Source organism: Sceloporus occidentalis, unplaced genomic scaffold (assembly GCF_023333645.1).
Source record: "Sceloporus occidentalis isolate IW3139 unplaced genomic scaffold, rSceOcc1.0.p SCAF_76, whole genome shotgun sequence".
Taxonomy (NCBI): Eukaryota; Metazoa; Chordata; class Lepidosauria; order Squamata; family Phrynosomatidae; genus Sceloporus; species Sceloporus occidentalis.
Genome location: NW_028317056.1, coordinates 209516 through 224645, shown reverse-complemented (window position 1 = coordinate 224645; position 15130 = coordinate 209516). Strand labels below are relative to the sequence as shown.

The following is a 15130-nucleotide window of genomic DNA, read 5'->3' as shown; positions in this document are numbered from 1 at the left end:
TACATGAGGAGAAGGGCCAAGGCCATCGATCGGCTCCTCCCCGGGCAGTCTAGTTCTAGTCAAATCTAAGCATGGCATCCAGATTGCCAAGTATTTGTGCATCCGGCCTGTCGATGAGTGGATCATTTCATCTGTCACCCTGACCCTCTCCACCCTTTCGGCTTTCGGGTCTCTTTTTTGTCCATCCTTACACAAACCACAATGTGTCTGGGTTGCCCTGGTTTAATACACGGTTTCATTTATTTTAAGCTGTTTGCTAGTTTATTTTGTCTTCTGTCAGAACCTAGTGTGTAATATAAGTATATATTTATGAAATCTGTGTTTTAATAACTTTTCAGTGGATTCAAAATGATTTTCCGGAGAGCCTTCTTCATGTCCGTGTTCCTTAGACTATAGATCAGAGGATTGAGGGCTGGTATTATGATGCAATAGAATAAAGCCAACATCATATCATTAACTGGGGACAGGTCTGACCCTAAGCGGAGATGCACAAACATGGACGTCCCATAGAAGAGAAAAACAGAGGTGAGATGTGAGCCACACGTAGACAGAGCTTTGTGACGTCCTTCAGCGGAGTGGATGAGCATGATGGAGGAAAGGATGTTAATGTACGAACAGAGAATGAGAAGGAATGGGATTGCAGCCCCAACAACACAGACAACTAAGATAAAGAGTTCAAACTTGAAGGTGTCACCACAGATCAGGTTAAGCACAGGAGAAGCATCGCAGAAGAAGTGGGTGACCAGGTTAGAGCCGCAGTAGGGGAGGCTGAAAATATAGCATGTGTTCCCAAAAGACACCAAGAACCCAATCATCCATGATCCAGCCGTCAACTGCACGCAAATGTTTGGGTTCATCACATACATGTATCTCAGGGGGTGGCAGATGGCCATATATCGGTCAAAGGCCATCAGGGCGAGGAAAACACATTCCGATATTGCGATAGCAAAGAAAACAAACATCTGAGTAGCACAACCAACAAAGGATATGGACCTCGTCTCAGATAGCAAGTCGTCCAGAACCTTAGGAACCGTGACGGTGGTGAAGAAGAGTTCAAGGAATGAGAGGTTCCTCAGGAAGAAGTACATAGGGATGTGAAGACCACGGTCTAATGTAACAGTGAGGATGATGAGACCGTTTCCAAACAACGTGAGAATGTAGCCAAAGAGAAAGAAGGTGAAGAGAACGTTCTGAAGGAAAGGAGAAAACCCGGAGAATCCCAGAAGGATGAACTCAGTCACGTTGGTGTAAAAGATTCTTCCCATCTCCTGCTTTCTCCTTCTTTCGTCTTGAAGGCTACAGAGAGGACTGAATTCTTTACCATAAACAAATTTGCAGGTTTTATTGAAAAAAGAAAAAATCTGTCTATATAAAAGGGGTCAGCAAACCGAGGGAGATTATCCTAGTGCTAATTTATCCCACTTTCACAGAATTTAATTCACATTTTTCTGGAATTATAATACATTTCTGTTTTTCTGGATTACAAAGTGGCAAAAATCACAGGATAATTGTCAGGAAAAAAACTATTTACAGAATTCACAGACAAACAGCCGTGTAACAGATTTCTAATCTTAAAGAATAAAATTTAAAAAATTCTGCTTTTATGCATTCTGTATAGCTGAGCTAAATGTAATTGATTTCTAACTCAAATCATTTTCCATAAACCTTAAAATTATTCTAGAAAAAAAGGATTTATGAAAATAAACTAAGAAATCCAATCCATTTTATTATATAATTGTTACAAGAATGCAAAATGAGAATTATCCAGAAAATCAACTCACTCATATAATCTATATTATTAGCAGAGTCTCGGTACTGAGGAGCCGGGCGCGACGGGCACCTCTGGCACACGGCCCGCGGCACTTGCAGGATCCCACCTTATATACCTGATTTATGGCAAAATATCGGCTTTGTTTTCTCCGTAATGAGAGGATTTTGTCGGATCCTCAGGAGACTCAAACGTCAGGAGATTGACCCGTTTTACGAGTCATCTAAAAATAACTAAATTATTCCCAGTCTTTAAGGACAATAAAGTCCCAATCCACACAAGAGCCTCTTTTGCTCTAAAATAGCCTGAAAATAGCACAATTACAAAAAAAAATTATATATATATATATATATATATATATATATATATATATTATAGTACGTTTTGAGAAGCTTTAATGTGCATGATGACTCTGCACATGAGGTATGGAAACCTTTTCGGAAAGTAAATGGAGATGGTGACCACAGCTTCGGATGCTTGATTTTTACTTATGGGAGGAATATACTAGGCTTCTGCAGACAAAATAGAAAAGAAAATTTATGAGTGAAATAAAGTACCCAGCGAGGGTATTATCCTCCGCTAGACTGGTCTTCCTACCCCACGGCTCCTCATCTCCTGCCCCCAGTGCCAGGTCTTTCACTGGCTCCTTCTACCCTTCAGAATGTCAATTACAATACAAGCCTGTGGTGCCCATAATTATATATATATGTGGTTATAAATGTGTGTTTTTGCTTTCTTATTGGGGGTTTCACAGTTGGGGTTACCTGTAACCTGCAATATCACAAAGTGTGACCCCCACACGTTATCAGGAATCAGAGAGTTGATACTGCATGCTGGCAAGCTGATCTATAATGGCTGCTCCAATCACTGCCTTCAGGGAGGGATCACATGTTTATTTTATCTATTTTTTTATCTTAAAAAGCTCTCAATGTCCAGTCATCTTCTTATGATGAATGGAGACTCAGTATTTAAATGTAATCGGGGGTCTCTATCTAGATGTAAAGTCTTGTTGTACATTTAAACCTTGGGGTATGGGAAACGACAGCCGTACTACATACAGAAGAGCTGACCACGTGTCTTGGATATGTGATCACATACGTGGCAATAAAGAGATAAAAGGACATAATCAGTAAAATATTCTGTGTCGGAGCTCCAATACTCGACCAGAGGATGTCCACCAAAGTCTCTCCCTTTTCGCGAGTGTTCAGTGGTGTAGAGCTCCCCACCCAAACATCAGTAGAATCTTGATAAAGGGTGAAAACAAGACTCCTTTATTGAGTTACAGGGCACACATTTATACACAGACCTAATTGATAATTATCTCCCCCAAAGTATACATTCTGGCCATCTGCCTGGCACCCTTTTCCCAGCACCCTGCTGTGAAATGCCCCGGTGTATGGAAAGCAAGATCCCCCGAGCCCCCCTAATGGGGTGACCCCTAACCTTGTGTATTCCTTGATCGCCTCCCTCGTCCCCACATATGTTACTAATTGGAGCCTTTTTGGGGGAGCAACAACCGCTCAAAGTTTTAGCAGACGTGGGTTGTGGCATTCCGCAATTCCCAATGCAGCCAGCAGGTGGCGTATGAATTGCGGGGAGCAGGAAGTGGGAAGAAGGACTGTCTCCTAACACATTCATTATCCTGTTACTCGCAGGGCACCTCAAACACTGGGCAGCATTTTCAAGTTCAGAAATATAGTGTAGAGTTGATGTAATTTTTCATGCTTTTCTTTTACAAACTGCTGGCATTTTATTCTTCTGAGAATTATTTTTCAATATCGTATGAATCTTAGAAAGCCTGGATGTAAACAGCCACATTAGAGACACACAAACACTCAAAGGTTAGTCCTCAGTTAGCTGCATGTAGAGGCTTATCTTTATTATTATTTATTTTTTGCTTTTCCACAGAAATTTTATGCTGTAACGAGAAAAGGAAAAGGGCAAATACAGTTTTGTTTAATATATATATATATATATATATATATATATATATATTCATACTTCAGCAGAACATCTCATTGGCAACAGAATTAGTTTCTGCAGAGCTGTTTTTATATCTTTCTTTCTCTATTATGATACAATAGAATAAAGCCATCATCCTGTCATTGCTAACAGTGCCCTAAGCGGAGATGCACGAACATGGCGGTCCCATAGAAGAGAAAAACAGAGGTGAGATGGGAGCCACACGTAGACAGAGCTTTGTGACGTCCTTCAGCGGAGTGGATGAGCATGATGGAGGACAGGATGTTAATGTATGAATAGAGGAGAAGCAGAAATGGGACTGTAGCTCATGCAAGGCAAAAAATAAAGATATATAGTTCATTGTTGAAGGTGTCACCACAGATCAGGTTAATCACAGGAGGAGTATCACAAAAGAAGTGAGCGACCAGGTTAGAGCCACAGTAGGGGAGGCTGAAGATATAGCAGATGTTCCCAAAAGACACCAAGAACCCAATCATCCATGATCCAGCCGTCAACTGCATGCAGAGTTTTGGGTTCATCACATACATGTACCTCATTGGATGGCAGATGGCCATATATTGGTCAAAGGCCATCAGGGCGAAGAAACCACATTCAGACATTGCAATAGCAAAGAAAACAAACATCTGAGCACCGCAACCAACAAAGGATATGGACCTCGTCTCAGACAGCAAGTCGTCCAGAACCTTAGGAACCGTGACGGTGGTGAAGAAGAGTTCAAGGAATGAGAGGGTCCTCAGGAAGAAGTACATAGGGATGTGAAGACCACGGTCTAATGTAACAGTGAGGATGATGAGACCGTTTCCAAGCAATGTGAGAACGTAGGCAAAGAGAAAGAAGATGAAGAGAGCGACCTGAAGAGGAATAGAAAAACCAGAGAATCCCAGGAGGATGAACTCAGTCACGTTGGTGTGAAGGACTTTTCCCATCTCCTGGGACCTCTCCTTCTCTCGGTGTTGAAAGAAAAATGCAGAGGAATAAACGACATTCTCCAGGGTCTACAGGTTCAACGCAGTCTTTTACAAAGCTCTATGAGAAACACGTAGAAAATTACCAAATTGAGAAAAGCAAAATCAGGTCAATGATAGGAATGTGAACGATTTCTGTTCCTTTTTCCTCATTTCTACGTTCTATTATATTCTTCCGGTCCGGGAGCTGAAGAAGGAAGACAGTGACCAGGTCAAACTGGTGGAATTTGTACCTGACTCGTGGCTTATTATGGAATGTGCACCTACTGACTGACACCTTAAACGATCCTTATTTCCAAGATTGATTATTACATTTAATTTTCGAGAACATTGTTTTTAAATCCGTAACCTGATGCGCAAGGAATTATTGCCGTCGGCAACGGTGGAAACACTTTCCCACTCAATTCCATAGATTCTGATTCGCAATGTTGACACTTCCTAGGAGACGCTTATTTTATAACCACACATTTATTGGGTGAGGACCTGGTTGAAGGTCTTCTTCCATGGGATGCGGTTTTTTTTAATGAAGTTATCATAAACTACTATATGATTTTGAACTACCTACCACAAAGACTTCCAGGCGGGCTGTGATGGGTCATGTTCCTCGCCTTTATCATTGAATGTTGATATCGGTTTCTTCAACCAGCTGTGGCACTAATTGGATCATATGTTTGGGAGAGAACTATATTTTTTCACTTTGACCGGAGCCAAGATTATATTTCCATACTTTATGTATTATAAAGTATTAAAGTAGCGCCGGCCGGCAGCATCAGCACCCAGCGGCCATTTAGATTCGATTTCCAATCTGATGGCCGCATAGTGATGGGAGTAGCGTGAGGGGTGAAAGGTGAGTGCGAGGGGGCGGAGCTTTCACCCCTCACGCTGCTCCCATCACTTGGCGGCCATCGCATACGGCCGCTGGGTGCTGATGCCGCCGACCGGAGCTGCTTTAATACAATTTTTTTTTCATTTAATAGCCGATCCGGCTTGCCATATTACATTTTAAAAAAAAAGTATTAAAGTAGTGCCGGCCGGCGGCATCAGCACCCAGCGGCCATTTAGATTAGAATTCGGGCGGCATGGTGGGCAATTGCCCCCCTGCCCAGCCCGCCCCTGATTCGGCCCAGTCAAGAGAATTCTACATTTTAAAAAAACCAAATTAAAACATGTACTTTTATTAAATTCAATCTTATGAAATTGAATTTTATGAAATGAAATATGATTTAGGTATATGTATGATGTATTTCATTTTACCGAAAAAACTTTTTTTAACTCTTTAAGTCCGTTTTCTTTAAACCCTAAATTATTTATTTACCTTACATATATATATATTTTTCCCCCCCAAAAAGTAAGAATTAATGAAAACCAATTAATCAAACCCAGCGTATATTAAAATTGTTACATTAGACCAAATTATGACGTAGACTTACCAAATCTTGCACTTTTTAATTAATAGTTACTTAAGAAGAGAACAATCAGTTCACTAATACAGGGGCGTCCAACGTGCGGCCCTCCAGCTGCTGCAGGACTACATCTCCCATAATGCTCTTTCGGCTAAGGGGCTGGCTGAGGGGTATGGGAGATGTAGTCCTGCAGCAGCTGGAGGGCCGCACGTTGGACGGCCCTGCACTAATATAATGTGGAGTCTCGGTACTGAGGAGCCGGGCGCGGCGGGCACCTCTGGCACAGGGCCCGCGACGCTTGCAGGATCCCACCTTATATACCTGATTTATGGCAAAATATCCGCTTGGTTTTTTCCGTAATGAGAAGATTTTGTCGGATCTTCAGGAGACTCAAACGTCAGGAGATTGACCCGTTTTACGAGTTCTCTGAAAATAACTGACAGTCTTTAAGCACAATAAAGTCCCAATCCCCACAGGAGCCTTTTTTCCTCTTAAATGGCCTGAAAATAGCACAATTTAAGCTTCAAATTATAAAAAAATATAAAGATATAAAATAATTAAAAAAATTAAACATACACAAAAATATAGTATGTTTGAGAAGCTTTAATGTTCATGATGTCTCCGGACATAAAGTATAGAAACCTTTTTCTTAATTTAGTCATTATTCTTTATTCATCTTAAAAATCATTTATTGATATCTTCCTTTCAAATTTTTACATTTCTGCATGGATTTCAAATATGATGAATTTATAAAAATCTAAAATATTTGTAAACAATCAAATCAAATGAAACCAACACGTTTGTTTGAAAGTTTTAAATAGAAGATTTAGTGATTATTCCGTATTTTACTGTCGAGATATTTGCTCTTCCTTCATTTTTCTCAATGTAAAATATGAAAAAATGTGAACGCATCTCACAGATATCATTGTTCAGCTGTCCTGAGTGAAATTTGTTGATTATAAATATACAGTATCTCCCAAGTGAGTCCCCCCCTCACAGTTTTGTAAATATTTTATTATATCTTTTCATGTGATAACATGAACACCCACGCGCACACACACACACATGCACACACCCACGCGCACACACACACCCACCCACCCACCCACGTGCACACACATATATCTATAGATATAGATTAATTAATTAATCTGATCATAATTACAAGAAGTATACAAAAACACATAATAAGATTATTTCCAATCACTCGTTGTAAATGTTACACAATTTAGGGATTACATCACAACTTTCTTTCTCCTCTTTTTTTTTATGGTCCTAATGTACCTCCAGTGAAACGCGTCAGGTCATCTGCAATCAGTATATACTCTCCTAAGTTGGTGAAAACTGTATTTGTATTTTATACTTATTTATATTTTAAGTAAATTGTAATTTACTATCTATCCTTGGCGCTAACATCTACCACAACCACCATCAAGCACAACCACCATCTCGCTCTCTCTCTCTCGTCACGGGATAATCCATCACAATATATTTTTACTTTCCAATAAAAGGTCCCATCATTAGATAATAAAACATCCTACAATTTACTCAACAGAACATAACGTACGAGAAGAAACACACAACGCAACCTGCAAACCCCAACTCAAGACAAAACTCCTTGTGAAACACGCAGAAAATCACCAAATTCAGCCGGGAAAATGTTTTTTAATTACTGAAATTACAAAGAAGTAAATAAATCCACAAGGCTCAAAATCAATAAAGTTTTTTTTACGTAGATTGAATAAATCTGCTTCCCTTTTTATTCTCAAATTCATAAAAAAACACAAATACCCAAAGTACCCAAAAGTCACAAAAGCCTCCGGTTCTCACTGTTTTCTATACTATCCATCCGTCTATTTGTATATTTGCCCTTTTTTGCCCATCAGTGTTCTCTGCGGTCTACGCCGGTGTTCTACTCCATCCTTTGCGCTCTAGAGTTTGAATCGAGTGTTGGAAGGAAGTGACCTATTTGTGGCATCCATGTTAATGCTGCATTTTTGGATTAAAGCCCATTGTGCTTAAAAATGACTTATTTCACTGATTTGTGAAGTGACCAGCTGTCCCGAAGTTGGTTTCCCATTTTTTTTATGTGTAATTGTGTTTATGGATTAAAAAAGGCGAAATACAGCATATGCAGTTAAACACCGACCTTATGAGGTGAGCATCTTTGCTTGCTGTTCACATGATCTATAGGATTTTTTCCTCCCCATTAAATTAGCGCTCCCCTATTGCTAAGGTCTTTAAACGTTGAATGTAAAACCGTTGCAGTCAATGGAAGTAGGTGATCTTTACCAATAAAGTCCCCGATATTCCTCGTGTGCTACGTGGTGACATCACATTGAATTTATGTTTAATATTTCGGGCTGCGTCGGGGAAATTAATTCTGTCATCTGTGTTGAGAAATGTTTCTCCTCAAAACGACTTTCCATAAAGCCCTTTTCATGTCTTTGTTCCTCAGACTGTAGATCAGAGGGTTTATGATGGGTATGATGACGCAATAGAAAAGAGCGGTCATCCTGTCCGTGTCGATGGTGCTACGGGAATTTAAACGGAGGTGCACAAACATGGCCGACCCATAAAACAAAACAACGGACATCAAGTGAGAGCCGCATGTAGAGAGAGCTTTTTGGCGTCCGTCGGCCGAGCGGATGAGCGTTATGGAGGACAGGATGTTAATGTATGAGCCGAAGATGAGCAGGAATGGGATTGTTGCTCCCACAAGGCAAGAGATGAAGATAAAAAGCTCGTTACTGAAGGTGTTGGCACAGACAAGGTTAAGCACGGAGGGGACATCGCAGAAGAAATGGTTTACAATGTAGGAGTCACAGAAGGGCAACCGAAAAATAAAGTATGTGTTCCCCAAAGACACCAGGAAACCAACTGTCCAAGACAACACCGTCAGGAGGCAACACATCTTTCCACTCATCAAGGACGTGTACCTCAGGGGCTGACAGATGGCCACGTAGCGATCGAGGGCCATCACAGCGAGGAAAATACATTCTGACACCCCAATAGCAAAGAAGGCAAACATTTGCGTGGCGCAACCACTGAAGGAAATGGACTTTCTTTCTGACAGGAAGTCTTTCAGGACCTTGGGAACCGTGACGGTGGTGGAGAAGACCTCAAGGAATGACAGGTTCCTCAGGAAAAAATACATAGGGCTGTGAAGTCCCCGGTCTAATGTAACACTCAAGACAATAAGACCATTTCCCAGCAAGGTGAGGACGTAGGTCGACAGAAAAAAGGTAAAGAGAACGGCCTGCGAAGCAAACGAATAATCAGAGAAACCCAGGAGGATTAATTCAGTCACGTTGGTTTGAGGGACTCTTCGCATCACCGGATCTACTGACAAGCTTCTAGTTCTTCAAATAAAATGTGCAAAAATATGTGGAAATTACAGAAAAAAGGGTTCCTGGCACCTGCTAATTTCTCAGAATAAGGCGTGACTAAGGGTAGAGTTTTATGGGAACTCAATAGCTGTAATTAAATATAAATAATTTAAGAAAATTACCATTTTTCCAAACAATTTTACTACATGCACCAATATCTAATATGTGGTTGGAGAGAATCACGAACTCCTAATCTAGAAAGCGAAGAACTCCCAGTGTGAAGCGTCAGACACAATGATATCAGGTTAAGGAGAATTATTGGATGAGGTCGTAAATCTGTCCTTCTCTATGTGAGGCTTTGCAGATATATTTGATGATTCGAGATTATTACGCTTTGCTTACAGTGATATATAATATAATAATATAATCTAATAATATAATAATATATAATATAATAATATAATATAATAATATATAATATAATAATGTAATAATATAATAATATATAATAATGCAATAATATATAATAATATAATAATATATAATATAATAATGTAATAATATAATAATATAATAATGCAATAATATAATAATATATAATAATGTAATAATATAATAATGTAATAATATAATAATGTAATAATATAATATAATAATGTAATAATAATAATACAGACGATGGCGGCAGATAAGAGCTCTCAGTCCATCTCATGCATGCATCTCGATGTATACGATGATACGATGAGCAGAGAGACGGAAAGCTTCGGGGAATAACATTTTTGGCTTTGAAAGCCTTTTTTTCCCCCTCAAATGCCATAAACTCTAAATAATTAATCACTAGAAGGTACAGAACCTGCCATGAAACGCCAAATGATCCTAAAATCAGCCCAAACCTATGAATAGTAAAGATTTATTCTTAATTATAAAGCTTACTTCAAATTGTTTCTCTTTTAATCCTTTGCCTTAAAATACCCGAAATCCCCCGTATTCACCAATATCCCCCAATATCCCCCGTATTCACCAATATCCCCCGTATCCCCCAATATCCCCCGTATTCACCAATATCCCCCAATATCCCCCGTATTCACCAATATCCCCCGTATTCACCAATAACCCCCGTATTCACCAATATCCCCCAATATCCCCCGTATTCACCAATATCCCCCGTATTCACCAATATCCCCCGTATTCACCAATATCCCCCAATATCCCCCGTATTCACCAATATCCCCCGTATTCACCAATATCCCACGTATTCACCAATATCCCACATATTCACCAATATCCTCTGCACAGCCTGAGATCCGGAACGTGGCGGTGGAACACGCACAGAAAATAATATGTGACAGCGAGCGTCTCTCCTGCGATCTCCCGGCTCCTGCATTAAATCCTCGCGGCCGGGGATCCTGCGCCTTATTCTCTGAGAACGGGGGAATTCGATGGACGCCTCCCGGCGGCTTTTATTCCTCCCGGCGGCTTTTATTCCTCCCGGCGGCTTTTATTCCTCCCGGCGGCTTTTATTCCTCCCGGCGGCTTTTGTTCTTCCCGGCGGTTTTTGTTCCTCCCGGCGGCTTTTGTTCTTCCCGGCGGCTTTTATCCCTCGTGGGCTCTCCTGAAAATACGCGGATAATCCTCAGAAGCCAAGTCTTCAAACCGCCCCTGGCGAGCAGAGAGCAGAAAGTGTATCGTTGGCTGGGGGGGGGGGGATTTTGCACATGTGCGGGATCGCACGGTTTGCACATGCGCGGGGTGTGATTACACGGTTTGCACATGCGCGGGGCATGATTACACGGATTGCACGTGTGCGGAGCATGATTACATGGTATGCGCGGGGGTGATCACACGGTTTGCACATGCGCAGGGTGTGATCACACGGTTTGAACGTGCGCGGTGCATGATTACACGGTTTGCACATGCGTGGGGTGTGATCACACGGTTTGCACATGCGCGGGCCGTGATTACATGGTATGCGTGGGAGTGAACACATGGTTTGCACATGCGCGGGGCATGATCACACAGTTTGCACTTGCGCGGGGCATGATCACACGGTTTGCACATGCGCGGGGTGTGATCACACGGTTTTCACATGCGCGGGGCGTGATCACACGGTTTGCACATGCGCGGGGCGTGATTACATGGTATGCGTGGGGGTGAACACATGGTTTGCACATGCGCGGGGCATGATCACACAGTTTGCACATGTGTGGGGCATGATCACACGGTTTGCACATGCGCGGGGCCTGATTACACAGTTTGCGCAGGGCGTGATTACACGGTTTGCTCATGCGCGGGGCGTGATCAAACGGTTTGCACATGCGCGGGGCGTGATTACATGGTTTGCGCAGGGCGTGATTACACGGTTTGCACATGCGTGGTTTATTTATTACGATTTATTTGTGTTGGGGGCAGGAAGAGAGGGACCCTTTTGGATAATTTCTCCAGGGCCCCGGCCTCTGTATGTCATAACGACTCGTTCTACTTCTCCAAATATAAAAATGATTTTTTTACTCACTTATCTTTTATTTATTTCATGCGTTATTCCCACCGCCTGCCTGTAGGGGCCGCCCTCCTAAACGGCGCGGATACTGCCGGTACCTTTGTTGCATTTAAATTTAAGTGAAGACGAGCATGTTTTCATAAAATAAATAAATACATATATATTAAAAAAACTTTATACACCGTATATTCCTCATACTAAAAACTACAAAAAATAATAATAATTCAAATTCATAGATTTTAGATTCTGATGTATTTTCTCATCATGTCACAAAAATGCAGAAATAATGTAACTAACGTACTATGATATTCAACAAAATAATCAAACTTAAGACATAAAAATAATAATAATAAGTATAATAATAATAAGTATAAGTATAATAATAATAATAAGTATAATAATAATAATAAGCATAATAATAATAATAATAATAAGTATAAAAATAATAATAAGTATAATAATAATAAGTATAATAATAATAAGTATAAAAATAATAATAATAATAAGTATAATAATAATAAGCATAAAAATAATAATAATAAGTATAATAATAATAAGTATAATAATAATAAGTATAAGTATAATAATAATAAGTATAATAATAATAATAATAAGTATAATAATAATAAGTATAATAATAATAAGTATAATAATAATAAGTATAAAATGTTTGGTTTTTTTTAAAGTATGAATTCTAATTTTTAGTAAAAATATACTTTGCCTTTATGATGAATATTTCTGAATACTCCGCAGGGTCGGCTTCCAGGAACAGGGCCCCTCAATAAAGCAGCAAAGTCAATGTTTACATTTTTTATTTTCAATGGAATTTAGTACACAAATTTCACTTTTTCACACTAAATTTTGTCCAAGCGAAAGCCCTCGTTCCTTCCCAGCGGTTTCACGACGAGCTTCACGAGCGCTCTCTTCATGTCCTTGTTTCTCAGGCTGTAAATCAAAGGGTTAATGGCGGGTATTACCATGCAGTAGAACAGAGTTATCGGCCTGTCGTTGCCGGTGGGCCGGCGGGACCCTAAGCGTAGATACATAAACATGGCGGTCCCGTAGAAGAGGATGACGGAGGCGAGGTGGGAGCCGCACGTGGACAGAGCTTTGTGACGACCCTCGGCGGAGCGGATGAGCGTGATGGAGGACAGGATGCGCACGTACGAGCAGAGGATGAGCACGAATGGGATGGTGGCCCCGGTGAGACACGCCATGAAGACGGAAAGCTGGTTGATGAAGGTGTTGGAGCAGGCCACGCTCAGCAGAGGGGGGATATCGCAGAAGAAATGCTCTAAGTGGTTGGAGGCGCAGTAAGGCAGGGTGAAGATGAAGGTGGTTTGTCCCAAAGACACCAGAAGTCCTGTAAGCCAAGACCCGACGGTCAGTTTATAACACAGCTTTCTGCTCATCACAGACAAGTATCTCAGGGGGCGGCAGATGGCCATAAATCGGTCAAAGGCCATCACGGCGAGGAAGACACATTCAGTGACCCCGACGGCGAAAAAGACAAACATCTGCGTGGCACAGCCGTAGAACGAGATGGACCTTTTCTGGGATCTGAAGTCACTCAGGACCTTGGGGATGGTGACGGTGGTGAAGACGAGTTCAATGAACGAGAGGTTCCTCAGGAAGAAATACATGGGGGTGTGAAGGCCGCGGTCTAATGTGACGGTGAAAAGGATGAGACCGTTTCCAAACAACGTGAGAAGGTAGGCGGAGAGCAAGAAGGTGAAGAGAACGGCTTGAAGGGATGGAGAGAGGTCAGAGAAACCCAGGAGGACGAACTCGGTCACGTTGGTGCGAAGGACTCTTTCCATGTCTGAGGTCTCCTGAGCTCTCTCTTTAGTCACCCCGAGCATTGGTAAAAGTGACCGAACAGAATGCGATTAGAGCAGCGAAAGCGAGCGTCACCGGAGCAGCGGGCCTGTGTTACCCCAACAAAAAACATTAAATACAAGCATTAGGATAAGGAAATCATATTGTCTCCTTCCCCCGCGGCCCCCGCGGCCCCTGTGACACTGAATGTGACAGCTACAGACTCAGATTATTTGAGGGCCGCACATTTTTAGATTTATGATAACGACACAAATACCCCGGCTGGCCAAAAGTCAGGAGAAGGTCCTCTCCGCGGAGATCCTGGAGGGGGATGAATGGAGACGATCGATAGATTCCCGGCTCAGAGGACTTCATAGAGTAGAATATATTGTATTATCTCACAGCTGTACATGCGCATGCACGGGGGGCTTAGAGATAACTCCTTGCTTTAAGCCGCTCAGCAGGGGGGGGGTTGTTGTAATTTAGCGATTTGTACGAGCCGGGGCTCCTCTTTATTATTTTGCGGCGTTACGGATCACAGACTGTCACGGGTATAACGGTCACGGATCACAGACTGTCACGGGTATAACGGTCACGGATCACAGACTGTCACGTGTATAACGGTCACGGATCACAGACTGTCACGTGTATAACGGTCACGGATCACAGACTGTCACGGGTATAACGGTCACGGATCACAGACTGTCACGGGTATAACGGTCACGGATCACAGACTGTCACGTGTATAACGGTCACGGATCACAGACTGTCACGGGTATAACGGTCATGGATCACAGACTGTCACAGATCACAGACTGTCACGGATTACGGATGGTTATAGATTAAAGGTCAGAGGTTACGGAGGGTCATTTCATTGGCCGGTACCTGTAATGGACGATGAGGTCGCAGATGGACAGCCTCGGATCTCACCGGGTGCGGACCGGTTTAGGCAAACTGATTGTATTAACGGCGGAAGCTTCCAGGTGGACTCCGTGTCCTGCAGCTATAAACACAAAAATGTAATCGACTCAGAGCTCGTTCCAGCACCGAGTACACCGGGGGGACCGAGTACACAGAGTGCACCGAGGGCACAGAGTACACCGAGGGCACCGAGTACACAGAGGGCACCGAGGGCACAGAGTACACCGAGGGCACCGGGTACACAGAGGGCACCGAGCACACCGAGGGCACCGAGTACACAGAGGGCACAGAGTACACCGAGCACACAGAGGGCACCGGGTACACAGAGTACACCGAGCATCCTGACACCCACTATTATCCCCCCCGACACACGCGGCTCCGTCCTGGTGTACCACTTCCACCCATACCTGCCACACAGCCCACTCCCACTCAGGAACGCGCACTCA

The 15130-nt window shown here is 42.2% G+C and overlaps 3 protein-coding genes and 1 pseudogene across 3 annotated transcripts; all 4 read right to left on the bottom strand.

The window, feature by feature from the left end:
• Positions 1-323: 323 nt before the first annotated feature.
• On the bottom strand, positions 324-1265 carry LOC149285611 (olfactory receptor 10A5-like). Its single transcript, XM_089495098.1, has one exon. The coding sequence runs from the start codon at positions 1263-1265 to the stop codon at positions 324-326; it is 942 nt and encodes a 313-aa protein (XP_089351224.1).
• A 2611-nt stretch (positions 1266-3876) lies between these two features.
• LOC149285610 (olfactory receptor 10A7-like) lies at positions 3877-4677 on the bottom strand (annotated as a pseudogene).
• Positions 4678-8505: 3828 nt separating this feature from the next.
• Positions 8506-9453, bottom strand: LOC149285609 (olfactory receptor 2D3-like). The gene has a single exon (XM_089495097.1). The coding sequence runs from the start codon at positions 9451-9453 to the stop codon at positions 8506-8508; it is 948 nt and encodes a 315-aa protein (XP_089351223.1).
• A 3346-nt stretch (positions 9454-12799) lies between these two features.
• LOC149285608 (olfactory receptor 10AG1-like) lies at positions 12800-13765 on the bottom strand. The gene has a single exon (XM_089495096.1). The coding sequence runs from the start codon at positions 13763-13765 to the stop codon at positions 12800-12802; it is 966 nt and encodes a 321-aa protein (XP_089351222.1).
• Positions 13766-15130: the final 1365 nt, after the last annotated feature.